Here is a 27,604-nt window from a genome sequence, read left to right as displayed (position 1 = left end):
GGCCGGCGGCAGCCACGGCCGCTCAGCATTCAAGCCCTGTGTGCTGAAGGTTTGTTGCATGTCGACCGTTTGTTTAGGAAAAACAAATGAAAAACACAATTTAAAAGTGATTTGAAATGTGTATGTTGGTCCTATGCGCTGAATAAAAGCAGGCCCCTGAAAGGCAGGGAAGGAGTGTGCGGTCCAATAATTAGAGGCCTATTGTCATGCAGATGCAGAAGAGGGGCTGCTCGCAGTGTCTGCGGGTAACTGTAAATCTGGATTTTCCTGACATTCAGGGGACCGGCCTCGCAGGCTAAAGGATGTTTGATTAACATAACCTATACGTAACGGAAGAAATACTGTGGCGCGAGGTCTGAAGGCAGCGTTTTCCAAAGTGGGGTTTTATTTGAGTGCGCTGGTTCTTGGGACTGCACAAAAGGCCTCCCGATGGGGTCTGAGTTCAGAGGAGATAGTCCGGCTCCCTTAAGGTTCAGCATCCTAAAGGTTCACTTATAACTTCTAAAAGTTAATTGTATGAAGAAATGAAATTTGCAGTATGGTGTACAGACGCAGTGGTTTACCTTGTTTAGGTATCAAAGCCTTCTACACTTAATGCTTTCATCAGGGACAAAGTTGTTAAAATATCAAACTGTGATACAACAGTGTTTTCCAAAGAATACACTTCTGGAGATGCTGATTGTGCTTCACTCTCAGCTTTCACTTAGGAATGTGTTACATGCTTCACAAATCACAATTTAATAGGAATTATTCTAGACACTTAAATTTTTTCAAAGAACTAACATGAACTGGGAAAAATCCAGTATTTTAAACTAGTTTTGTTTTCATTCTCTTTTTCTTTATCCATCTTTTATATAAATTTTTGAAAGTCAGCAAATCAGAGAGTTACCTTGGAAACAATTAATGAGGAATACTATCAGAAAAATTATCTGAAAATGAATAAAGTATATTATAGAATGTTTTTAATTTCAGTTTTTCTTGTTCAGAATTAATCTTTGTAAATTTGTAAACATCTAGTATATATCATATGTTAGGATCACAACAGTGGATGAACCCCATTAGGTTAAATGCCTCATCTAATATAAAACTTGGGTAAGGCAACTGTTCCCTTAAAGCAGGTGAAAGTGTTTTTATGTTCTAACGTCCTGCTAGAAGTCTAAGAGTTGCTTTTTTTTTTTTTTTTTCCCCATATAAACTTATCTTTTCCAATGTCATTATTCCTATGCACCACTCTGCTCCTGCCGTCAGTGATGTTTGCAAGCCTTAAGCAGCATCTACAGATGCTAGCTTAGGGAGCATCATTATTTACATTTCCACAGTTTAGCAAATATTTTGGGAAAGCTTTGACACTCGAGAACATTTTTTGATCAGATAATTCCTTACTAGTTTACAAATGCCTGAGCAATTCCTACTGAATTTACATGGTATTTTTTTGTTTCTTAACAGATGAGGAAAAAGAAAATAATAGAGCATCGAAACCACACTCAACTCCAGCTACACTGCAATGGTAAGATGCCTTTTTAAAAAAATCAAAAAACCTCTTAGTGTTTTTTCTTATCCTTTTTCCAGCTGAAGTGAATAGAGGTGTTGGAGATTTTATACAGTTCTAAAGATACTTTCACTGTATGTATTTAATCTGCTCATTAGCATCCTATACAACATTTCTCAACAAATGTCTTACTCTTATGGGATTTGTTTGAACATAGGAAACCTCTGATACAGTTTAGAAGATGTACTTGGCATATTTGTTTGCCACTTTGCCAGCTGGTGATTTGCGGTTTGTCACTGTTGTTATATTTATTACAAAAAGAAAACTAGTACTGAGATTTTTAAGACTCACGTTTGTTTCAGTGTATGATGAAGCCCACCTTTACTGACTGTTTTACTGAAATAAGATCTCTGTAACTTAACATAGAAGACAACAAAAGAAGAGAGAGAGTTTGAGGTTTGATTCATTTGCCAAAATCCCCTTGCAAATTTATTGAGGGGAAAAAAGGAAGGATGATAGGGAGAAGAAAGTTTGTGAGTCAGTCTACTGTGCTATGAAAAATGAACAAGTGCTGTTCACTGTGATTTACAGCAGTATTTTTGGCTGCATGTGCTGCATTGTTACATATACTTCTGACTGTCTTTCTATAGGTTATCTCTTAGACTTTTGTTGACTTTTCCCTTAATTTAGGTTTTTAATTCTGGTTTAGCTTTCTTAATACTGTAAGTGATCAAGCATCTTTCAGGAGGTTCCTTGTATCTGGCAAAACAGAGCTCTGTTACAGAGAAGCCTCGGAGCATGCTTTTCTGAAAACCCATACTCCTTAGCTTGTTTCAAGTCTTTTAAAGAAAGGCCTTCATTTCACCTGTAAGTACTTCTCATAGTTTTCTGGATGAAAAGATAGATTACTGGCAAAAAAATGTGTGTTTTAGCAAAATGTCAGAAAAAATACTTTTCTGCTTCTGTCAGTCTCTTGGGAGATCTAACTGAACAAACAGCAAAGAGTAATTCATTCAGTGAATTTTGCTCTTTTTCTCTGCCTGAAATTCTGTGATTCTTTGAAATGTGCATAAAGAAGTTTATAGATTATTTCATCTATATTTGCTCTTTAAAGTTGATTAGTTAAATTTTAGATTTTAAAAAACCCCAAAATCTGTGGGTTGATTTAGAATAGGTTGCTGCAAGTATTCAGTGTTCTGCCTTGAAGAAACTTGCAGACAATTCCAGTGCAAATACTGAGATGCGCAAATATAAAGGCATTTCGTTCTGAACTATTGCTTCTTTGTACCTATTTGTTTCACCAAAGTGCTGTTTTTCAGAAGTTCAAAAGCGAATATAGAAGGGGAATGACTACAGAGAGAGAGAAAATTGTTAAAATAATAGTGAAATGTCATAAAGGTATTTTATTATTTTCTATTATTCACCCAGACAGCTTCAACACAGTTCAAACAGGATAACAAAGAACTATCAAGCTAAAATAAAATAGCAGGCAGGGCTTACCGGTCCCAAATTCAGAACAATGTTTATTTTGCAATAGAGTCAGTTAAGAGTCTTTTTGACAGAGCAAATAACGTAGTAGCCAAGAAGTCAGAGTTAATTAGAACATGCCAGTGATACTGTTCCCAACAGAAAACATGCAAATACTGTAAACAATCTTTTGCCAAATACTTTCAAGCTTCCTCGGTCATAAAGGTTAGTAAATCCCTAAACTCCCGGGATATTGAGCCCTGCTGGAATGCAGTGTGCACGCTAATGCTCATTCAGCAGTGTTTGCTATAGAATCCTAGAATTTTGATTGTGAAAAGGCTGCTTACATCATATTCCCTTCCCCCTTGCTAGTGTACTGGCTTACTACCTGTCTGTTGTGTTATGTTTCTTACACTTTTATGTAGGTCAGATATTCTCACCTTTGAGTCTTTTGGAGCATCTGCAATTTTCTCCATTCAGTTTTCCACCCAAAAATACATGAGGGAACATAAAACAAAGAAGTTTTCAAGTTTAATTTCTTTAGCTGGTGTCAAACTGAATTATATGATTGGCTCATTTATTAATAGACCTGTAGATAAAAGTTTCCCAGCTTAGTAGCCATACCATAGAACAGTTTTCTGGTGGTTTCCATATGGTTTTCAGCCTGTGTACTGCAGCTTTGAGTAGCCTGGGGAAACCGCGCTACTGGGTTTGATACACTGAATAAAATTACAAGCTCAAAAGTTGTTGTCAAAGTGCTAAAGTAGTAAGCTTGCTTTGTGTGAAGATGTCGAGTTTCCACTGTTCTGGAAAAACAGATGCATTAGCATCAGGTTATTTGTACTAGCAATCCATGGACCCCCATGGGTCACTAGACTATTGTGGTCAGCACTATACAAATGCTGCTCTGAGCGCTTCCTGTAGATTTAGCTTTGCATGTTTGACAGTTTTGCCTGCTTAGGCCTCAGACCAAGTTTTTGCACAGTGAAGAAAGACAAAAGACTAAATTTACCTGAATGTGCCCTGGATAAGCATGTGTCCTACCCTCCCACTGGAATCTCTGGGCCAGATACAAGTAATGGAAGTGGTGGGGTAAATTATTGATCGGATTTTAGAATAAAGTACCAAACTTGCCTTGTTCTGGCAAATGGAAGCACCACGATTGTCTGCAGTGTCTGGAGTCTGCCAAGTTAGAGCTGGTCATGTTTTTAGCGTTAGATGCTACTGTCATTTACAGCTAATGAAGGCAAGAGTGTATTGGAGAACAGAAACAGAGGAAACGTCAGTAGCAAGGAAAAAGAGGAGGAGGAAAGTAGCAGGAAAAGTGAAGCAAGACATAAGGGAAACATGTAAATTTTGTCACATGGTTCACATTGCCACCACCTTTATTAGTTATTTCCTGTCTGGCATCTTGCTGAAAAGAGTGAACAACATCAGTCCCACGGGGATCTATCCTTAATGCTTACACCTCTCCAAAGGCAAAGTACATTGAACGCTACAAATGAGGAGGAGGAAGAAGTAGCTGAAGATGCCAGAAGCATGTCTGGATGACTGTCAGCCTGGCTAAATATCCTTTTCCTGGAAACAGGAATGATGTTTTTGTTTTGTTTCATTGATGACACAAAATGTAAATGTAGCATTACTGCCAAATACATAACTGGGGAAACTGCACCAGCTTGAATTTAACTGTTAAGGCATGAATATACCAATACCTAGTATCCTGTGCTTATCCCATGTTCCTGTGTTCATTATTATCTGTAAAGCTATAGCTTGCTAAACACGTGGCTCTAAAACATTCACGATTATTTCATTGGTGAAATAATTGACCAAATTTTAAGTGTGAAACTTTATTTTACCTCAATTTGGTGTGTGTCTACTTTTCCAAACACAGAATTATTCAAAGCACGGGCAGCCTAATTCCACGCAGCTTGTGGCTTACAGTGTAGGTGCTCCGAATAATAACAGTATTGTGAAGCTAAAGTCAACAAAACTATTCTGTTTTTTTTGAAAAATTCATTTAAAAAAGTAAAAAAGAGGAACGTGAAGCACTGCTTGGTAATGGATTCTCCGCAGATTAGTAGTTTCACAGAAATTGTTATAATGTATCAAAATTAATCTGTTCTAGAATCCTTTATGTGATTAGCAAAGGTAACATCACAGTTGTTCTGTTGCCTTTATATCTAAAAGCAACTCTGAACAACACTACAGACCTGACTCTGCTATAGAATAATCTCATTTAATCTAGAAGTATATAAGTATAAAGAGGGAAACAGTAATAGGGACAGATAAAATTGTCATTCCTGTGGAAGGATTAGGGGGGTTTATTGCTATACTATAGTGGTACAAAAGGTCTCATTGTGAACTACTGGATTTCACATGGCTTTATTAGGACATTTAAAATGTTATATATATATATTATTTCTGATAATGATTTGTTAGGTAGAAGATTGAGTTCATTATCTTTCTATAATACTGTAGAATGAAGCTGAATTCAAAATATGATAAAGTTGTTAAATAAAAGACAGGAAAATAAAAGAAGTGGAGCAAGATGGGTTTTTTGATCATTAAAAAAAAAGTTCAGGTATAATGGAGCATTGTTCAGTGTCAGACTAATGACTCTCTGTGAAAGAGAGGAAAAAAAGAGAAAAATTCATCAGATATGAACAGAAATAATTAACTGCTTTTCTTTCTGTCCTGTCTTGGACACGGAAGCTGACATTCCAATTAGCAGCTATAGTATACAAACGAACTCTCCAGGTTTTGAAAGGAGGTTTTGTTAAAGCGCTATGAATTTGAGGAAAGATGCCGTGATGATATTTCTGTAGAAACCAGGGAAGAATAGATGTTGCCCATACAAACTGATTCCATTCATCTAGCTGGATATCTTATTAAAATAGTTTGCAGGCACAAATGATCATGATAACTGAAATAGAAGGCAGGTAGGTCCTGAAAGAGGCAATGAAGGAGAGAAACTAGGTATCTGGAAGGTGTTCTATAACTATCAAATGACAGGGGGTTATTTACTGTAAACTTGGAGTTTTTTGAGAATATGTATTAATTTTCTAATATGTTTAAGAGGAAGTTGCACCTACCTTCTTCTCTTAGCCAGCAAGGCAGACAAGCACACACGTAACTATATGCATATGAATGACACCATGGATGACAAGATTAATTCTGGTTTAAAGTTAAGTGTGTATGTAAATACCTCTTGAAATTTGTTGGATCAGCAATCATAAAAATGTCATTTCAAAGGAATGTTTCTTCTAACCTATAGATTTATAATAAGCACAGTTTCAGATTTTAAAGATGAAGCATATGCCTATTCATATATTTGATGCATAATTTAAAATTTTATAGTTGTGTGTTTGCGTGTGTAAATCAATAATAATAGTTTCTACAAGGTAGAGGAGGATGTTATTTCACTATTTTATTCAGCATTGTATTCTGGTCATGGACTCTTTTTTCACTTTGTCCATAAGCAATAGCAAGAAAACATTATACAGATATGATTTTGTGCACACCCTTGAGTATTTGCAAATTACTTATGCTTCCTCAAGGTACGAAATTTTGCAGCTGGGTAGGAGTGAAAAAAAAGTCCTGTAAAGAATGAGAGAGTGCTTCCCCTCAGTGAATGTTTGTTGTTTTGTAGTTGTACATATATTTGTTTACTGCCAGATACTTTTAGGGTATAACAGATAACTAGTATAGTTTTTCTTAAAAATGGCACTTTTTCAGCATGGTCAAAACCCAATATCCCTTTGTGCTAATCTCTACTTACCTGGGAACTCACAGCCTATGTTTTTGATAGCAAGCATGAACGAAATGAAGCAAGTAAGCATTATGGAAGTGAATTGGAAGGAGCACTTAGGAATAAAGCAGAGAAAATTTAGTAGACAAGCAGAAGCCAGAATACTTGGTCTTAAAGATGCAGCTTTGCATACTGTTTACCATACAGGACATCCAACATACTTGCAGTTGTCTCTGTTTGATATTTGCTTTTTAAGGCTGGAGGAGAACTATGAGATTGCAGAAGGTGTTTGCATTCCTCGAAGTGCTCTCTACATGCATTACTTGGACTTCTGTGAGAAAAATGACACGCAACCTGTTAATGCTGCCAGCTTTGGGAAGGTGAGTCTAAACAGCAGTACGATGCCTCTCACCTGGTTCCGGTGAGTTTGGATTATTGAAAAGAATTAAATCATTGTTTACATTAGAGATAGAGGTATATGAATGGAATCTCTTATGTATTCAAGGTATTGGACAAAGGCTAAAATTTTAAGTATTTAGAAGGTTGGAATAATTTCTAATCATGAATCAGCTCCAGAATACACTAAATTTTTTTATTACTTCAGGCCCCAGACTAGCTGACAGTGACATGGTATACAATATTGGCAGCTTGGAAGCTGAATACAAGCCAGTGTAAACACATCTGCTTTCTGACCTGCACTGCTTTAACAAATATATATTTTTTTTAAAATAGAAGGGTAAAATATCAATCATTTAATTCTGGGGCCTGTCTATGCCATTCTTGCAAGCATGACACGGAGATCCCTGAATTAACGATATCAGCCCACACTGGCAAATCCATATAGTGGAGTACAATGCTTCCAGATGCGAAAGTCCAGAAAGCATCTAAGGGCATTTGTGTGGCACTGCAGATACAGGCTGCCAAGTTATCTTTGCACTGTGACTCCTTGTGCTTCTGCTTTCCAGTCCAGCCCTAAGAGCTGCTGTGGTTATCTCCAGACTCACAGTGGAGACGCACTCTTAGCACAGATGCAGCTGTGCATTGTCCAGATGTGAGCAGTAAAGCTCTTATGCTCTACATCACTAGCAGACATTAATGGCTGGCTAGGATGTTACAGAAAGTTCTTATTTTGGATTTGCTTGTCAGGTGATGTTTTCCTCTCAGTGAAAAATAGGATGATATTTTTATATCTTCAACTTTTTATTAAAAAAATGAAATTTTACTATAGAAAGTGTCACAGGCCTTTAAAAATTGTAGGTTGTGGAAAAAAACCAAAATGTAGAGTTTGCCACTGTTTTTGAAATGCTTGCAAGCATGAATCTAGAGCTGATTGTCCTGAAAGCTGTTCTCTTCTAGTGTTTGCAACATTTGTTTTATAGAAGTGCTGGATATTCAAAGACGGAAAAATGCTCCTAGGGTAAGTTCCTGTGTAAAGAGCAGGTGAAGGAGAAGAATGTATTTAATGAGGTGTCATTTTCTATAGTGCATCTTTATGTAGGCAGTTTAGCAAGGCAAGTAAAATGTACCATGTTATAACATTACTATGTTTGTTGTCTTAAAGACCTGCATAGCTCAGTTGATTCTGTGTTAGGTTCCTGTTTAAATACACTGCATAAGAGTGAATGAAATTGTTCGTTGTACATATTATTGCTACCAAGTGGTAAGTACAGTGGCAACATGTAATTTAGGGCTATTGAGAACAAGAAACAGGTTTCATGCAGGCTAACACATTTGGAACGTGGGTAAAATTTACACGGTGCTACTTTTGCTGCTGCTAAAAACTTCTGTAAATTGTAAGGTGTAAATATTCTGAAATTATTTCATCAGAACATAAATTTACCAGGGACTTCACTGATTTTCAGTATGCGGCAATCTTGTTACACTGTATATTATGCCATCCTCCTTCTCCCCTGCCCCTCATACAAATACACCTGTTCATCAGTAGGAGCACCTTGACCTAGCAGAACAGGTACAGTGTCTTCCATCCAAAAATCATGGCATTCCAATGTGTTTTTCATGTGCTGTGTTCCAAGTGTTTTCCACTTGGTTGCAACGAAGTTCTGAAGTAGTGATGTGTGAGACTTGTTTTCCCTTTTTGTGGAGAGGAAGCCATACAGAATCATCCTAGTACTGTCTCAAACTACTGCTTCGTCTGGCCATTACTTTTGGATCTGGGAACTGAGACTTCTGCACAGGTGTGTCCAGGAACCTCAGACAACATTGGCACAAATATTGAAGTGAAACAGGCTTCTGCATCTGCAGAACACAGAGCAGACCCCAGTGATTCTTTCCAACCTATTATTGCTAAGAAAATGTATTGCACAATCACGAAGATCTGTGAGGTAGACACCTGCTTCATTCAATCAATAGTTTGCAGTCAGCTTCTCCTTCAGAGCAGGTACACGGATGAAGTTTTAGCCAACAGAGTTGTTATCGTGTGACTTAAATACTGTATTGGCAATATGTGTTGCATAAATGCCTTGGAGGCAGTGCAGTGAAATAGGTGCTATTTGAGGGCTTCCGCACTTAGCTACTGAAACAGAGACCCCAGACATGTTTGTCCTCATTGGGAATCATCAAGAGCCCTGCAGCTGTCATCTCCTCCAGAGAAAGGAGTTAGTTGTTCTGTGAAATTATAGACAGTTCGCCTTTCAATAGACCACATTGAATTTATGATTCAGCATTGAACTTTAGCTCTGTGGGCAATGTTAAACATTTAGGCTTTTTTTTTAACAGACTGGTAGTTTTTAGAAAGAGACGTGGAGTTCAGCACATTAAAACAATCTGTAATAAGTAACATCCTAATGTATTGTTACATACTCAGTTACATCTCAATTAACAGAACAGTGTTGCTTTCACTTTTAAAAATACCACTGGAGACATGTGAAACTTGCCTGAAAGTGATGACTTCAGGCTAAGGTTTTGTAGACAACGCTTAAGCCCGTGTGTACTTCTTAAGCCTGATGTAAGTCAAATATATCCACAACAGAGCATGCAAGGGAGAACAGACAAGTTGTTCATGAACAGCTGAATGGACCTTGTTTCCTACCATCTCCTATGTTCCCTAAATCCATAGCCTTACCTAAATCTTACATAATATCTCCATGTTTCCCTGCAGTACTTTCAATTATTTCCAGGTCCTGATCATTACACCAATGTCTTGCTTCTTTCAGTTTTTCTCACACATCTGCTGCACCTTCTTTCTACATTATTTTCAGATTCCCTCATGTCTGTCTGTCTCTCTGTTTGCCTGCCTCTTTTTCTCTCCTTCCCCCAAGAAGCAGCACATGGGTGGCTGGTTCAGAGCAATAGAAGTGTGGACTGGTTGCCTCATACTCATGGTTGTCCAGGCAGTGCCAAATGACTCAGCTAAAGACTGAGCATTCCTCCCTGTCTTCTCCTCAGCATTAACATCAATATGCTCTCCCCACTATCCAGCCAGTGTTTTCTATTAAACTTCTAGGACATGGACTGGACCTCAGGCATTTGGTAATATTGGATTAGCAAAACAAAAAGTGGTCTGGGGGGTGGAGAGATTAACAGAGAAACAGTAATATCTCATAGACTGTTTCCTGAGGAAAGCAGGCTAACAACAACAAAAGTAACAAGAAGAGGAAAGAACAGAATTAATGTATAAATAAATGCCTTTTAAAAAGCAACCTATATTCCTAAATTACTTAAAGTATATGTAAAATAAGGAAGACTCTAATATGGTTGTTAATGTGATATATTTTTATATGACAAAAGGAGCTGTAGCTTTAATATGTTAGCCAAGATTTTAATGCTTTACTCACCCAATTAATATGTGAAAATTACAGGCAGTTCTGTCTATACTAGCATTTGCCAATCTGCTAATAACTACGCTACCTAGTCTGTCATTACAGAGCTTCTTCTTGCCTGCAAAAGACAGGACCAGGCACTCTTTTACCCATATACTTCAACTAAACAGTGACTAGGGAGGGCTCTGTATTTGCTGGTTACAGCTCGGCATCAGCAAGTGGAGACTCCAGTGTTAAACTTCGGCTCTTACTGTAGGCAGCAAAACATATTATATTCAACGAGATCATGATTTCACCCAAAAGTGAAACAGAATAAGTAAAACTGTTCCATGCAACCAGTGAGAAGACAGGGAAGTACAGTGAGGAAGGGCAGTTGTGTCACCAAGTTATTAACAGTAAAATGTTGCATATGAGAAAAAGCTTTCTCACAGTGAACATGTTTAGACTGTGAATTAGTCTTCAGGCAGAAGGAGTGAAAGCCCTGTTGCGGAGGCCACTTAAAAAAGATGGCAACCTTGTGCCCCTCAGCCCTGTGCTGCAAATGCCTTGGGCTCTGTTCCGGGACCCAGTGGACCTGGAGAGCAGTTTAAGGTGTTTCCAACTGGAAGTTCTGCCGCTGCCTGCAGCAGGGAGGGCTGAGCAGGTGTAGAGTTTTTTCTGAGCAACATGTTAACATAAAATGCCAGTGATAATTAATACACCGAGCTAGGAATTATGGTGGTTGAAGGCTCTGACTCATTCTCACTGAGTTAAGTTGCAAACACTAAATCATTCTGAATTGAGGCCTTCACTGAATCAAATAAGTTACTTAAAAAGCAGGAGTGTTTTGAGCATTTCCAAACCCCTCAGTAGCTATTGCGTGTGTATGGATTCCATAAGACTTGTTGGTTCTCTTCTAGCTTTAGCATGTCACCCAGCTGTTCAGCCGGGTTGGCAGGTCTTTGAGCTTCTCTTTCACTTTTATTTCCTCAGCCAACACTCATTTTTGTTCTTTGTTTCTTTTGAGACCCTGTATGAACCTCATTTTCTTAATCAGGCCTCTTGAAGACGTTCCTTCTCCGCACCCGTTTCCCCTATCCTCCATGTCCTCAATTCACTGCTTTAAATTTACTGTGCAGTGCTAAGTCACCTCCCGGACCCTGCCACATCTCTCATACAGAACACTAAGTTTCTCGTGGTGCAACCTCTTTTGCATCCTCATGAAGTGTTCTTCCCACAACTCCCATATGCCCCCTGGAGGTTAAATATTTTCCTCTTTTGTTTTTCTTTTTTTCCTTTTGGTGCTTTTCTGCCATGTCTTTTCACAAGCAATAGTAAATTAATATTTTAAAAGGAAAACGAAGGATGCTGACACTGCACGGTGGCTCTCTCTCTTTACATCACTCTGGCAGCATAAAGAGGTTTAACATGGATGCATGCTCACACGAATTTTGGAGCCTCTTTATAGCTCCCTGAGTGGCTTTGCTGTAAGTGAAAATTAGATTCCAATAAATTTATTTCACTAAATAAAGAAGGGTAAAGTCCACAATAGATTTGTAATATTAGTTAGGAAAGAGTTCTTTCACATTTTTGACCAATATTTCCATCCCATTTCCAAAAAATGGGCTGAGGCATAGTTATACCAGCAGAAAAGTGTTTTTTTTCCAATAGTTTGCTTTGCTCCAGGGAAGTACAAGCTGTACCAGCCAGAGTCCTCTTTTATCACTATGCACTGTCTCTATGCCCAGAAGTTTTGCCAGCAGGATGGGTCCTCCAAGCATGATTAGCATAAATTGGATTTACAGTTTTGTGCTATCATATTATATACATTTGATGTTTAAAAAGGACAGACAAGTAGCCTTATTGAAACCCCTTTGATAATGATGATGTGATTGCACTCTGTTTTGTCTTTTTATTGAAATGCACACATCTGGAATTGCCTGCTGTGCATAAGGAGATACTTCTCCTGAAGATGTGGTTTGTTTCCTGTAATCTCAATTTGCTCCTAAGTAGCCTCTATAGTAACTGGTATAGCAAAGCCAAATTTACTCTTAGTGCTCTCTTCTGATAGACTAAAACAGCACTTGCTTTGCTATGAATAATTACTACATATGGAATGGTTTTTTATTAGACTTTTTTCTAGTCAATATAGAAAAGAGAAATAGAACTGGGGAAAAATCAATCTAAAACTGAGGATATGGATTCTGTTATTGCATTGAAGGACTGTAGCAGTCTGTCAGCGCTATCTGGGCAATCCCTGCTTTTCCTTCATCCCATGACTTTTCTTCCTGATGCAGAATCTTCTAGGCCAAGCTCCTCTGAGGAGGCCATAATAACACAGGTACCGCGGAAGCAAGTGGTCATATAGGTGTGGGGAACGGTGATCCTACAGTGTAGCTGGAAACCTCTTTGCGCCCTTGGCTCTGCTTCACAGATCCCTCGTATTACTGCAGATTGCTGACTATTGCCTTTTTCTCCTTGAGCGAGCTTGGTGAGTAAGAAAACCAGCAAGGACACCTCAATTTCTTTGGAGTGACTTCCCCTTTCCCAAAGATTTGCCTTTTAGCAAAGGGATTTTTACTGGCTTTGCCACTTCAAGCATCTGGCTTCTAGTTAGGTCTTCAGCATGAAGTAGAGCGGCCTCTGGGCTGCTTTACCTCATGCCTTGTCAACAGGTCCCAGAGGCTGTTCTTACAGCACAGGGTCTGCCAGAGTGCAGGGACACTGGTGCTCAGCCTTTTCCCACAGGTATGCTGGGTGATGGCAGTAAGCGTGCTGACATCAGTACAGAACAGGGGGAGTTGTGCAGGGTTTTAGATCTGCTTGGCTTCAGCAAGTCAGCACCGAAAGTGGCTGCAGCTCAGCTAAGCATCTGAGTCAGAGCATTCAATGTTTGCAGCTTTGTTGGGATGCAGTAATCTGTTTGATCATGCCCTAGGCTGAATTCCATCTGGCCAGTGGAGCTGCTGAAGGAGGATATTATTATACATAGATGAATTTGAGGAGACGTCTCACAAGCTTCACTAAAGAGTCCAGTTCAGTTGGAATTCCTCATGGTGTCTAATCTCCGCAGCAGGCAGAATTGACGTTAAAAAAGGTGCCAGCAGGCTTCTCTGACTTGCTTTGCAGTATCAGTTGAGATGTATCAGTGCTAGAAACAAGGTCTTATCCTACAGATAGACTATGCCCTGTTCCACAAAATAGTGGAAGTGAATGGAGAGGAATGGGAAGGTTATTGAATCTAAACAGACCACAGATCTGGGGTCAAGAATACTGGACCTGTACACTACAGTCTTCTCTCCTGGGCCATGCAAGTAAGCGAGCAAGGAGTAAAGAGGGTATGGACACGGTCACACCTCTTCTCCTTTTTTTTGCACAGTTTGGTGGATTTGGGGGACAGAAATAATATGTTGTGATGGATTAATTTGATTATGCTCTTTCCTATCGGTGGATGTTTCTTGGGGCAGAGCTTTCCTGACCTTTTCCTCAAGGTAATGTGTTGTTAAGCCAGCCCCAAGCCACCTTTGAGCCAAAAGGTACCTGTTAACACAGGTGTTAATAATAACAGATTTTCAAAAGCACTGAAGCAATGGGGAAATCCCAGAATGATCCAGCTGGAGCAGTACCAGGCCAAAGATGAAGGAGCCTAAAAATCCTACTTATCATATACGATTGAGGATGTCAGTGTTGCTTGTGTTTCACAGTGGTGAGAATAAGGAGAGCGTCACTGTGTGGGAGTATAGTTATATTTGGCATCACTGGTTTCTTTCCTGCTGCCATGGCAAAGAAGTTTGACTGAAACACTACAATAGAATTTGGTAAATAAACACAGATCTTCTGTACCTGACTTTGTAAAAGCAAAGCATGCCCTTTAGATATGGGACTTAAAACTTGAGTTGTGATAAATAGAGCCAGGCCCTGTTACAAAGAATTGTTATTAGAGGAAAGAGAATTTATTCCACTGTATTTAGAATCTCTCTAGAACCTCCCAGAGCTCCAGAGCCTGGAGCCTGAAATACATTTCTCATTCTGGCAGAGTACAAATGCTGGGTTGCAACTTAATTTTATTTTATTTCATTACTCTGGGAAGTTCTAGAAGCACAGCTAGAATTATTTTAAATAGAAAGGAACAAGAGTGATGAAGAATAACGTCCCTCTAGATCAGATGCACTAACAAAATGAACATGCCTTTTGAAAAGTAGCAATTTAAATTATTCCAGGGAAAAGACTTTTAAATGTCATCCTCCGCCTATTGCCCCCAGAGCAAAATTTTAATATTTTGACACAGGGAGGAAGGAAAAAATGACTTCAGAAGTTTCCAGACATCTCTGGTTTCTTCCATCCTTATTTGTTAGCATGAAGACAGACACATAAGATGCTTTATAAGATGGTTTGGGGTTTTTTTTCCCTGATTTGTTTTGGCATCTCATATCATAGAAGAATTTAGATGGAATAATAAGGAAACATAAAGTTCACAGTTTGGTAGTGAATGCAATGAGGTGTGATGAGTCGCAGTGTAGGGATGAAGGCAGAATAGACAATACTTTCCTCATTTTAAAGCTGGGGCTGGCTCTGCTTGTGTTGGAATGTCACAGTGCTGGAGATGTGAGGAGAGATGCAGTGGCAGAAATTACGGCTGGCAGTATTCAGGATGAAGGAATGCACCTTTGCAGCCATTTGTAGGTAACAGAACAACTCCTACAGTTAGCCGTGTCTAAGGTTAATAGGTTGTGCAGACTGCAATACAAACCTTTACAGAAGTGCATTTTTCTAGTTGTTGCTCATACAGTTTTCTCTGTTTTGCATGGATGCTTAAGTAACTTATTTCATTTTTATTCCATTATTTTAAGAATAACCAAAATTAAGTAACTAGACATTTAATTCAAATTTATTGAGACACCTCTACTAGGTTTAAAAAGCCAAAATGGGATAAAAATCCTGTTAGCTCCAAGATCTGTGCAATATATGTTGAATGTTGTACTACCACTGTTGTAAGTTCTGTGTGAGAGAATGATATGAGAAGACTTTTCTTTCCTGCATTCACTTTGGCTGCCCTATGCATTCAGAGTGGAAAGGTTACTGCCTGTCAGAAAGAAAAAGGTCCCCTTATGTTCTACCTGCACAGGCATTTCTAAAACCATGTATCAGGATTGTCTGCAAAACAGTTAAACAAATGCTGACCTGGATATACAATCTCCTGAAAAGGTGTAAACTATACATATATGTTGTTTTATAATGTAATGACTTCTATCTGGCTCTTACGTATACAGTAGGCAATCACCAAAAGAACTATGGAGTTGAAAAACGATAAGGCAGTTCTTAATTTTTTTTTTTTTTTTTTTTAATCAAGAAAGGCATACAAGGTCTTCTATAGGCAGAAGACAAGATCAGATCTTCAGCAGGGCACAGAGGGAAGAGACGGAGAACACAACTGAAGTTTAGTAACTGAGAAAGAAATTGAAGGAACATTGGTTTCTGAGGCTTATATAGTAGGGACAGAAGTTATTTGCATGTGAAACTCCTTGTCTATATTTGTCTCAAAACCAAAAAGCCAAGTAGCATAAAATAATGCCTAACAGTCAAAACTACCACATAATTTAGGTGGAATTTTACTTGGAAAATGTAAAACCTGTACCCTTTTACTCAGCAGATCTCATAGGGCAGCTGGATTTGTGGTCACTTTGGAAAAGTATGAGATGAAATTTCAATTCTGTTGAAGGACAATGGTAAAAGGCCCGTTCACTCCAAAATTCCCTTAGATACCACCCATGAGATCTTTTTACCACTGCTTCTGTTGAGAAGCCAGTGCTGCTGTGGGAACGGGGACTGGGCTTCATTCGGAAAGCAGCTCAAACTGCGTGGTCTGGTCTTGATTCGTTTGCTTGCGCAACCCCACTGCAGTGATGAAAGGAAAATGATCCAACTTAGTTTTCAGATCCGAACCTGAATTTTCATGTCTGACAATTAGGAAACCCCTTCCCTCCCCACCCAGCTGTAAAATTACCTCATTTCCTCTGTAAGTCTTTAAAAGTTAATAAACATGAAACACAATGATGATGAATTTTGTAGGGTGACTTTTCAGGCTGAAAATATGATTTAAAAATAAGCATTTTGGACCCTCTACTTTTTTCATTGACTTCAGCACACAGTGAACTCTACTTTGTCCTGCCTGATCTGACTTCCTCTCTCCTTTCAGGGAAATCTCACTGCCTTTGGCAATATCATTACATTGGGATTTGCATAAATGTAGCTGAATATAAACATTATACAAACAGCTAGTTCATTTAGTACTTGACTTGTTTCATTCCAAACACAAATATAAATGCCCATGCCCATGTGTACCAGCACCTAAGCATGAGTATGCCATATTATACATATTTTATACATGCAACATTAGATCAAAAAGTCCTGTTTTCAAAGGTTTGCTAGATTATTCTTTTTTTTTTTTTGTAAATTATTGGTAAAGGATATTTTAAGTGATGCATACTTTTCAGCTGTATTCTGAAAGTTGTATCTCATTGTTTAAAATGTGCTGGATTTAAAAAAGAAGCAAACAAAGAAAAGAAAAAGGGATCATCTGATCAACTGCTCCATTTTTCTTCTCTTTTCCTGATCACCTCTGCCCTGGTATGTAGAAATTGGCTGATTTATTTAAATCCCAGGAACTCCCACGACATATGGCTCATAAAGTAGCATTTACAGTGTGCATTGTAACACTTCGTCACTACTAGAAAGACTTTGAAAGTAATATGGGTTCATGTTGTTCCAAAAGAAAAAATAAGGTAAAAGTATCTCTAATATTAAGATTTACTTTTGAGTCTACTGCTGTAAAATCTATTTTTTGGAGAGGAATGGTATTTTCTGAATGACAACTGCCACCAAAAAAAAAAAAAAAAATATTAAAAAATCCCTTAACCCAAAAAAACCATCCTCGGAAAGTAGTTCTTCAACACTGCTTTTTTTCCCACAGTCTTGTGGAGCCCCCAACCCTGTCTGCAGAAAATGAAAGAGAGAGGGGTGGGATTAATGTGTAATTAAAGGGAATTTGGAAGGCTGAGATGTTGCGGAATGTTAGATCAGTAGCTGGAACAGCATGTGGTGTTCTTTAGGCAGGCTTCATTGAATCCATACAAAAAAAGAAAGAAGGGCTGCTTGCCTGTCTGCTCATTTATCAAACAGCTAGGCTGAACTTTCACAGCTCCACAAAAGTGTTTTACTGTTTGCTGAAGTTTTGCTCCAGAAATTAAAGCTGAACAGCCTAGCGACTCTGAGTCTATGCTGCATTTTTGACATCAACCATGTTGCGCAAAGCTCTTGGAAACCAATGCAGGTCAATTTTTACATGATACAAAGGGAAGCTGATTGTACATTTGCTTAAAAAAAAAAAAAAAAAGTATTACTGAAAAAATGGTCAAATATGTGACATTGTAATGTCTTTATTTATATAGCACCTTTTGATCCAAATACTTGTTCCAGAGCTTTCAGTTATCAATCAGGATTAAATATTTATCACAGTGGCAAAAGGGCTCATGGAGAAAAAAATCTGTATTATTTAATCAATTTTAATGTTTTCTCCTGGTTGAACAGTTATATTCCATCTTATATGCTTGTTTTCCTTTAATATTAGTTGATGTGTCTCCCCCGCCCCAAGGAGGAAACATTTAGCAATTTATATAATGAAAACACAATTAAAATATATTATAAATTTAAAAAGGAAGAAATTCCTTTTGCAAGTGAATCTTCAAGGTTTACTGCAGTCTTTCTTTCATGGCTGTTCTGCCAGAAGAATTTTCCTCCTACTGCAGACCACACTGAGAATCAGGTTCAATTCTGTGAGGTGCTGAGCGCTGCCTTTCCAGCAACTACATAAGAGCTTTTTCATCAGGACTAGCCTGGCTCTGATTACTGAAGGCACAATCTACGTTCGTTAATCTATTTCCTTAAATGCATCTGGCACTAAAGAAGTTTTGTTTTACAGTAGCAATGTTCTTTTAATCTCTGCTGACAGACTAGAGTCCAGATTCTTGGTAATACCCTGCTATTTCTGAGATGCACTTGTTTTCCATAGAGGATAAATTGATTATGAGCTATCTTTACAAATGCAACAGTGAGTCTTTCCTGGCAGAAGTGGTGCCCCTGTCAAATACCAAAATCTTTACAGGGAATCACCTTTTAGAAAAAGGAATGTTTAATGGCAGGATTGTGAAGGTCTTTAAAGGACTGTGGCCTCCAAAACTCTCAAAAGGGGTGTTTCGTCTATTTGCAGCAAAACCAAGTTTGTTGATTCTGCAAACTAATATAAATAAATAGTAGGCCAATTCTAGAGGCAGAACTGATGTTGGCTTTTTAAGGAAATGTATTCTACTCCAGTAACTTCAGAAAGTCTTTATTTAAATTAGTGGTAGTTAATGGAATTATACTGAATTTTAAAGTCTCTTTCCCCTCTTTCCCCTAATGGAAAACATCAAAAGCTTTATTTCTGATTTCTTCTGCCATGTATTTTGCTGACGTTGCAGTACAGTTTTTCTGCTTTTCTGTCTTAACAGTCTATATTAAATTAAGTAATAGTAAATGTGTTTTTCAGTTTTTTCTAATATCAGTTCTATTTATTTGCAGATAATAAGGCAACAGTTTCCACAGCTAACGACAAGAAGACTTGGAACCAGAGGCCAATCAAAGTAAGCAGTGTATGGTATTATTATCATCTCACACAGGGCCCCATTTGGCTCTGGCTTTACTGAATAGAATAGTATAAGATCAGGGAATAATTTGACCAGTTGGGGACTTAAAACCCAACTTTGAATGAGGTTCAACTGTAGTCTTTATATTGTCTTACTGAAACAGTGGTGATCCTACAAAGGTGGTGTAATGGAGGCCTTTTACTGATTTCTTTAGCAATATTTTCCATATTGTTCCTATAATGTTTTTCATCTCAACTCACTTTACACAATGGAAAGGACATTCACACCCAGGAGTAATGGAGCTACTGTTGGAGGCTGGGAAATGACAGCGTGTTAACCTCATGTTTCAGTTTAGAGGACAAGTGGCAGAATGCTATCCGGAATTTAGGTAGGAACATACACTGGCCTAAACTGAAATTGTCCGCAAACCCGGATTTAACCACCATTTTTCCTGTGTAATGAAATCCAACATATCTTTAAGTGATCAAGAAATTTGTTTATTGCCTTACCCAAAAGATGGTACTTCCTGGAAACAGTTCATCCTAATTCCAGAATGAGAAATTGATTCAGAAAGAACAAGGCACTTCCTGGAGTATATGACTTTTTCCAGTTGTGGACAAGATGTGATTCTACCAATTTATAAAGAGGATACAATGATGTTTTTATACTTTTTTCTGATTGTGGACTCCATTAAATTTTTCAGTGGAGCTTTGGATCTTTTTACGGCAAACATAAGCCCCCTTAAAAATATATATATCTATATATCTATATATCTATCTATATCTATCTGCTTGACTTGATTAGCTTTCACAGAATCCTACAGGGTAGTCTAAGGGTAGTCTCTGTAGATCACAAGTGGTAAACTGTGGAGGGGGACAGCATGTTTGCAAAATTTTGCTGGTAAAGCTTCTCTTTCAAAACAAAGCTTAGAAACACAGCATTGTTAAATGCTGAGAAACAAATACGCTATGAGAATTGAACTTACATACTAAAGCTAGAATGACCCACTCTTTAAATGAAAAAAGAAATTGAGATGCTAAAAGAAATGCTATTAAAATTAACTTTACTGTACTCTTCTAACAAGTAGTCCATGCCAGGCAGTGTCTCTTTGATGGGACCAAATGTCCTTTCCCCCATCTTGATATTCTCCTAATTTTTATAACTAAGCTTTCTTTTTCTAGAGCAGTCATATTTAAGCAGCTAATTGAAGATTTGAAATCTCTTCCAAAATGCAAAGTCAGAGCTACCATAACATCAGTCAAAACAGAGGTACCAGAAATCTCTCAGGTGCAAATTCTGGGCTAGGCCAACAGCATATTAGGAAAGCATGATAGGTCCAGACTCAGAGAATCAGGATTTAGCACCGAATGTAAGTTCTTTTGAAGTTCATGAAGAGGGAGTGAAAGCATGCACAAGTTGCTTTATGGAAGCATTCATATAAGAGTATCCGCTGTAAGTCATCAAATCACTCTGACATTGGCTACAACTTTGTTATTTGTCTTCCCTTTTAATGAAAGGAATGAGCACTGCTGTATTTCCAAACTGGAGCTCCTTCCGCAGCTCATGGAGTCTCTCAGAGGGGCAAGATGCTCTTGATCTGCTGACTGAAGGTGTCTTGTGTCTCCAAAAACTATGTCTCTTTACTCTCAATGAGGCTAAAAATCAATGAGACTTGGTATTTCTTGCATATTTTCCCCCTAGCCTGCATGCCTATCAGAGGGGCTTTCAGGTCATATAGTCCTCTCGTGCCACTTTTGCAATGGTTCTGCTCCCTATCTAGCAAATAAGAAGGGGTTTCTGTAAAGCATGCTGTCTGTGTTCTGCAAAATCCTTGGCCCCTAGGAGTCCCTGGTCACCCCTGTGAGGGAGATCATAGTCACTCAATTTTCACAGCCTCAGTAGGTATGAAATTGAGTTGTTCTGCTCCAAAAGAGGATGCCTACACCTTCGTCAGTGGTTAAAACCCAAGGATTATAGCATACAGAGGAGTCCTCCTCATTTGATCCGATGAAGAGGAGAGGTATAAACACACACACAACATGCACACTGTACTTCTTTACAATAAATACACTCCTTGCTAGACTCAGCACAGCTGTAACAGCTCTGGTTTTGTTTTCAGAAATATCTGACTGCATTCCAATTAACTGTTATGTAAAGAAATTACTTTAGGCATTAACACTTCAGTCCCTTTATCACCAGCTGTGCTGACCGATTGCTGCCAGTATGATTTTCATTCCACTTCCCTGCTACTGCCAAAGGAAATTCAGCCATAGAAGTGGTTAAGATTATCTGACTTCACACTGTTCTGCCTTCAGTCTTTTTATAGCACGGCTGCCTTGTAACATTACAAAGTTCAGAGCTACAATGATGCTATACTCTTGGTCATCAGTTGTGAGGCTTTCTTTTTTGCAGCTGGGTTTATTGCTGTAAGCATGCAGCTGTTCTCTATCGCACCGAGCTTAAAAACAGTTCCACCACAGGTAAGCCATGAGAAGGCAGCTAAACATAAAAGATAATTTCTTCCTTTACTGTAGCTTAAAACTCTTCAATCATGTACACACGAAGTTAGTTAAACTGATGGAAACTACATGGTGTGAAGGGAATTTTACTTCTTTCTTTAAAGGAGTGCTGCAGATACTGGATCCATGACAGGAAAAAGCATTCCACTATTTATCACAAAAATAATTGTGTAGTCTGCAGGTTATTCTTTAGAGGTCAAACTTTCAAGCTCTGTTTATTGAATTAAGTTGGGTTTTTTTCTGATAGAAATACAGAAAAGTGCTTGGAAAAGAATCTTTGTAAACTGCTCCAGTGAGTTTTTGCCATTTGGGATGGTAAAATTACTGAAGGAGGAAGCTGTCTGGAAAAATTTCAGAGTTAATTTGGCTATTGCTGTCTATATGATTTTGAAGCTACCTGGAAAACTCTTTTATGTACTTTACTGCCAAGTAAATATACCAGAAATTAAATAATGCACAATGAAATTCTACTACATTTTCCAGGCTTTCATTCATTTTTTTCTTGGATTGATTTAAAAGGAAGCTTAATAAGAGACTGTCCCCTGTTTAAGTTATACAAACCTCTCAGTCTGTCTAGAACTTTTGCAGTCCTGCCTGCTGTGACCTTTTCCCTTCCTCCCCGCCCCACCCCCCACAATTCACTCAGCAGTTCGTAGTGCTAGCTCCGTGCAGCATTTCCTTTTGGTTTCCCCAGTCCCAGACATACCGCACAAGACATACGTGAGCTTTACGGCTCTTATGTGCAGTGCATGCACGACAGCTGCTAGACACCAAAATGGGGACTTGAACTGCAAGCTGGAGTTGTTACCATTCAAGCTAAAAAGCCAAACTTCTACAGCTGGTGTTATAACCCCAGTGTTAGCACAAACTTGCCATTAGCTATCTGTAAGAAGTTAGGACTGATCTGGAGCCTGGTTTCTGGTGTGGAATACGCATTTTGGCTTAAACCCTGATGGGCAGATTTGGAGCGGATAGTGTGGCTTTCTAAGGTATTGAAGCTAGGAAATCCCATTCATACCATGTCAGCTTAACATTTTAATAAATCTCACTTGGATTGTTCAATATTGAGTTCAAGATAGCTTTTATTTTTAATGGACAACATGGAATGGCCTCAGTGGGTATGGCAAGGGAGCCACATACTAGAAGTTTGCTACAATTCCGCAGGCCTCCTCTCAGCCCATCTGTGCTGGCAGACAAGATTAGGGCTTCCAACTCTTTGCCACCACTTTCTGTTGGAGATTACGACATGCGCTGATCTGTGGGTGAATGACTGTGAGTGAAAAAAGAAAAAAAAATCACCTGAGTTAGTTTAAACAACCATCACGTAGATGCTACTCTTTCGCTAATTTAGTTTATGACCTCTGTAAAACCAGCTGATTTTGCCTGAAGCAAACTTAAGTCCATTCAAGTGAACAGTTCTGCTGTCAGAAATCAGTAACTGTCTGGGGAGTACAACAAACATCTGGAGATGGTAACTTCTCCTGCCACTATAGTGGGATCCAGAAGGCAGTGTCTCATCATGGCCTGATAGGCTTTTGATAGGCTGTAAGGAGACAACTGGAAGATCATTGAAAATTCCCTCTAGGAAAGTAGGGTGAATCAAAAGTAAGCAAGCAATACAATCTTGTGATGCCTTTTGTAATCATTAAAAATTTAGCTGATGAGTTGGTGGTGCCTACAGCTGAGAAACTGAAATAAAAGTTAGCAAATTATCAATGGACTAAGATTACCTTTGTTGCTTTGATGCAAGAGTTAGACTGGATAATCAGTGCTTCCATTAACACCTATAATAAAGCTAAGTTGTAGCACAAACTTGTGCCATAAGGACACCAATCCATTTTTATAGCACAGCCACACTGTGTAACTCCCATTGTGGTCTGCACAGGCAGAGTTAGTGTTGTGTAGTATCCTTCACTGATCTACGCCCAGTGATGATGCTAAGTTATGAAGCAAATAATCTTGAACTGTACATTTCCTAGCATTCATTGCTTTCCAGCACAAGCCTTTCCCCCTCCTCTCTTTTCATTGAAGTGTTTTCAATTTTTGCAACATTTCTGATCAACTCGTTTGCAATAAAGACTCATGTTTTTCAGGGATCAAACCAGCCCTCAATGGTCTGAGAATGAGGGAGCTGAAATAGCAACAGAAGGGCCAGTCCAGAGGGTCTGTACCTCTGCTTATTGCTAAACTAAAGGAGCAGCTGCACAGCAGAGCTTTGCCAACAAGTAGCTTTAGGATGCTTTTTTTTTTTTAATAAGAAGAAAAAAAATGGAAGTCCATTATTTTGCTGCTCTGCAACAGTGTCAGCTTTATTAACTCTGAAGAGAGCTACTTTTACCAGAAGGAATGAAAATTGGAAGCCCAATATATTACCGCAATGTTCTGCTACTGAATCAATGCTTGTTAATAATATATAAACTATTGCATAGTCTGTTTTGCTGTAGAAATCATTAGCATTATCAGTTTCTCTTACCCCCATATCTTTTTTTTTTTTTTAATTTTAAAACAATCTGCTTTATGAAATATACATCTCTATGTATCAGGTACCATTATTATGGAATTGCAGTGAAAGAAAACTCCCAGTATTATGATGTGATGTATTCTAAAAAAGGAGCAGCCTGGGTCAACGAAACAGGAAAAAAAGAAGTAACCAAACAGACAGTGGCGTATTCACCACGATCCAAACTGGGAACATTACTGCCAGAGTTTCCAAATGTCAAAGATCTAAATCTGCCAGCCAGTCTGCCAGAGGAGAAGGTAACACTTCGGAAATCTTTTCTCGGCTTGTCTTGGGTTTTTTTCCCTGCTCTGGATGAAAGCTTTATCTAAAATATAAAGACTTTAAATTAGAGTAAGTCTAATAATGCTTTGACTTTATTTATGGGGGACTTAATTACTTCATGTAATAGGAAGAAATATCTCCCCTTAAAATTGGCAGTTGGTACTATCAGCTGTACAATATTTCTAAAGCCCGTGCACACTTTTTTTTAAAGTTATATTACACACAGCAGGTGAGGTTTGAGGGTAACTGTTTTTAAATGTTATAGCTCTTTAATCTGTCAACACATTCGATGGCAAAACTGAGAAAGAGTTCTGATGCTTTCTTGAGCAGAGATGGACTTAGTGCATTTCTTATCCTTCTAGACTAGAAATTAAGAGAATCCTATCTGCATATATGACAAAAGTGCTCTGGCTGCTCTTGGCTGAGCTTGCTAGTTTTCTGATGCTATTCACATGTGTAGTATCAATGTAAAGTGGACAAAAGAATAGGGTTTTATAGTTCTTTATGTCCTAATTAGGGCCACATTCTCGTCTTTGATCTCACTGAGGCTTTTTGCTCCTCTTACATTTGAAGAATCCCCATTGACATAGAAAAATCCATGAATTCAAAGGGAGAATTTACTTTTAAGATGAAAACTCATCTTAAAGTTAATCTAACTAGCCTAACTAGACTCTAACCGATTTCATTATTTTTGCAATTGTGCATAGGTAAGATAAGAAAAAGCTTACTTTTTTGTGCTCTATATTCTGATAGTTTTAAAAGCGGATTTCTTAAAGTAGAATGATCTTTTGTGTGTCTCCCTCTCATTCTTTTTCAGGTTTCTACCTTTATTATGATGTATAGAACTCACTGTCAGAGGATACTAGACACTGTAATAAGAGCAAACTTTGATGAGGTATGGTTGGAAACTACAGCTTTAATGATACATAAGATATTAATGGAACTGAGAGCTTATTTTGAATGTGATATTACAAACTATGGTTTTGTGGTGGCTGATCCTTTTCATGAATAATGAACAGTAGCTATACTGTGGCCAATAGTGTTAAATTTCACTTATAACACTGTGTGAGTTAGAGGAACGAAAGCAATGGGAATGTTTTTATCTCTCCATTCTCCAACAAGATTAAGGTAGCAATATCCCCTTACAAGATGTTGGACAGTCCAGTTCTTGCAACTCAAGAAGCGTGTCCACCACCACTTTTCTAAGCTTTGAGTTGGGACTGAGCTCTGTTTGAAGGAATTCCTCTAAGTGTTAGCACAAACCCAGGGCAGGTGCCACAGCCAAAATGGTGGGCTCTGCTGGTCTATTAACAATGGCGCAGGGCAGTGGGGGGCCTACAGCCTCCCAGACATCCCAGAAAGCTGTAGCTGAAGTCCCGAATTGCTCAGTTGCACTGCAGTGCAGCTGGTAACATAGACACTGCTCAGCAGTTGATACAATCCATTAGAGATGGGTAAGGTTTGAACCTGCTGCATATCTGACTGAATCTGAGGGTTTTCTGGTAGTGCATGCAGACAGCTCTATAATTAGAGCTGAAAAATAAAACATTACTGGAATGCAAGCAGTTTTATATTACATGTGGAGAAAGCCTCTAGTCCAGGAAAACAAATCTGACTATAGAGATGCTGAGGGCCTGATTCAAATATGACATCCAGGTCGCGGAAAAAATCAAAAGAAACAGGTCTTTTGACTCTGCCTTCTGAACAATGGCAAGAAATTCCCTGCTTTTCTTCCCCTTAGTGTTTAACTCTCACACTCTTCCGTTTTAAAGCTGAGGCTGTTTTAAGTCATTGTACCTGGTCTAAATGTTTCCATGTGAGAGAAATATGTGACACATATTCAGGTAGTTTTGTTGCATGAGTCTCAGAATACTTTCTTAAGATCAGGGTGTTATATTTTGTTAGGGAATCTGTTTGTCAGGATCAATCGTGGGTAAGGGGCTGAGCAGCAACAATATATAAATGGCAAATATTCTTTACTGCACCTGGTGTGGTTACTTATTTCAGTACAGATTGTGTGCAAAAGGTTATCACTTACGAATGCTGGTGTTCTGACCCCTGTAGAACTGATCATATCATTCACTGAATTACACCTTTATTTCCTAAATGAAAATTTTCAGAGGTATGTTTTGCTGTGTCTGAAATCTCCTCCACATTTTCTTTTTTGTCTTTCTCTATTCTTTCTCCTCTTTCCTTCATAGTGGAGGAAAGAAGAAATACAAAAGTGTAGTATTTCTTTCCCAAATGAAGACAGAAAATGGTATATTGACCCCTGTAAGCCATGTGCTATCCTCCTCTCCCTCCTACACCAAAGCCTAGATTGCATTCCTTTGTATACAGGGACAGAGAGCAAAGTATTCAGGTAGTTTTGTTGCATGAGTCTCAGAATACTTTCTTAAGATCAGGGTGTTATATTTTGTTAGGGAATCTGTTTGTCAGGATCAATCGTGGGTAAGGGGCTGAGCAGCAACAATATATAAATGGCAGATATTCTTTACTGCACCTGGTGTGGTTACTTATTTCAGTACAGATTGTGTGCAAAAGGTTATCACTTACGAATGCTGGTGTTCTGACCCCTGTAGAACTGATCATATCATTCACTGAATTACACCTTTATTTCCTAAATGAAAATTTTCAGAGGTATGTTTTGCTGTGTCTGAAATCTCCTCCACATTTTCTTTTTTGTCTTTCTCTATTCTTTCTCCTCTTTCCTTCATAGTGGAGGAAAGAAGAAATACAAAAGTGTAGTATTTCTTTCCCAAATGAAGACAGAAAATGGTATATTGACCCCTGTAAGCCATGTGCTATCCTCCTCTCCCTCCTACACCAAAGCCTAGATTGCATTCCTTTGTATACAGGGACAGAGAGAAAAAGGCTTGACATGTGGAAGCCAAAGAGTTACACTCGCCAGCCATTGATGGAAGGTAAAAATATGGTGGTTCCCATGGATATCTCTACTGTAGTAACACAAAGACACCCTGTCACCAACTCAGAGTGTCTCCTCACCCTTTGGTTGATTATCCCATTGTGAGCCGTGTTACAGTACAAGCCTGTCTAGTTAAGGAATATGCCTTGCCTGTGTTATACACCATCAGTCCAGCTCTGGGGCTGAAACAAGTGCTATTTAAGCAGGGTCATTTAGGGAAAATGGTATTTGTGG

The 27,604-nt window shown here is 38.5% G+C and overlaps 1 protein-coding gene across 1 annotated transcript in view; it reads left to right on the top strand.

The window, feature by feature from the left end:
* Positions 1-27,604, top strand: part of RFX4 (regulatory factor X, 4 (influences HLA class II expression)) — an 82,739-nt gene that overhangs the window by 14,439 nt on the left and 40,696 nt on the right. Inside the window, exons 4-8 of the mRNA XM_009588267.1 lie at positions 1,447-1,507; positions 6,961-7,084; positions 19,079-19,140; positions 24,206-24,419; positions 25,262-25,339. Coding sequence (XP_009586562.1) covers positions 1,447-1,507; positions 6,961-7,084; positions 19,079-19,140; positions 24,206-24,419; positions 25,262-25,339 — 539 coding nt within the window. The remainder of the gene's footprint in view (positions 1-1,446; positions 1,508-6,960; positions 7,085-19,078; positions 19,141-24,205; positions 24,420-25,261; positions 25,340-27,604) is intronic.

Source organism: Fulmarus glacialis, unplaced genomic scaffold (assembly GCF_000690835.1).
Source record: "Fulmarus glacialis isolate BGI_N327 unplaced genomic scaffold, ASM69083v1 scaffold10922, whole genome shotgun sequence".
Classification (NCBI taxonomy): Eukaryota; Metazoa; Chordata; class Aves; order Procellariiformes; family Procellariidae; genus Fulmarus; species Fulmarus glacialis.
This window is presented reverse-complemented; position numbering and strand designations above follow the sequence as displayed.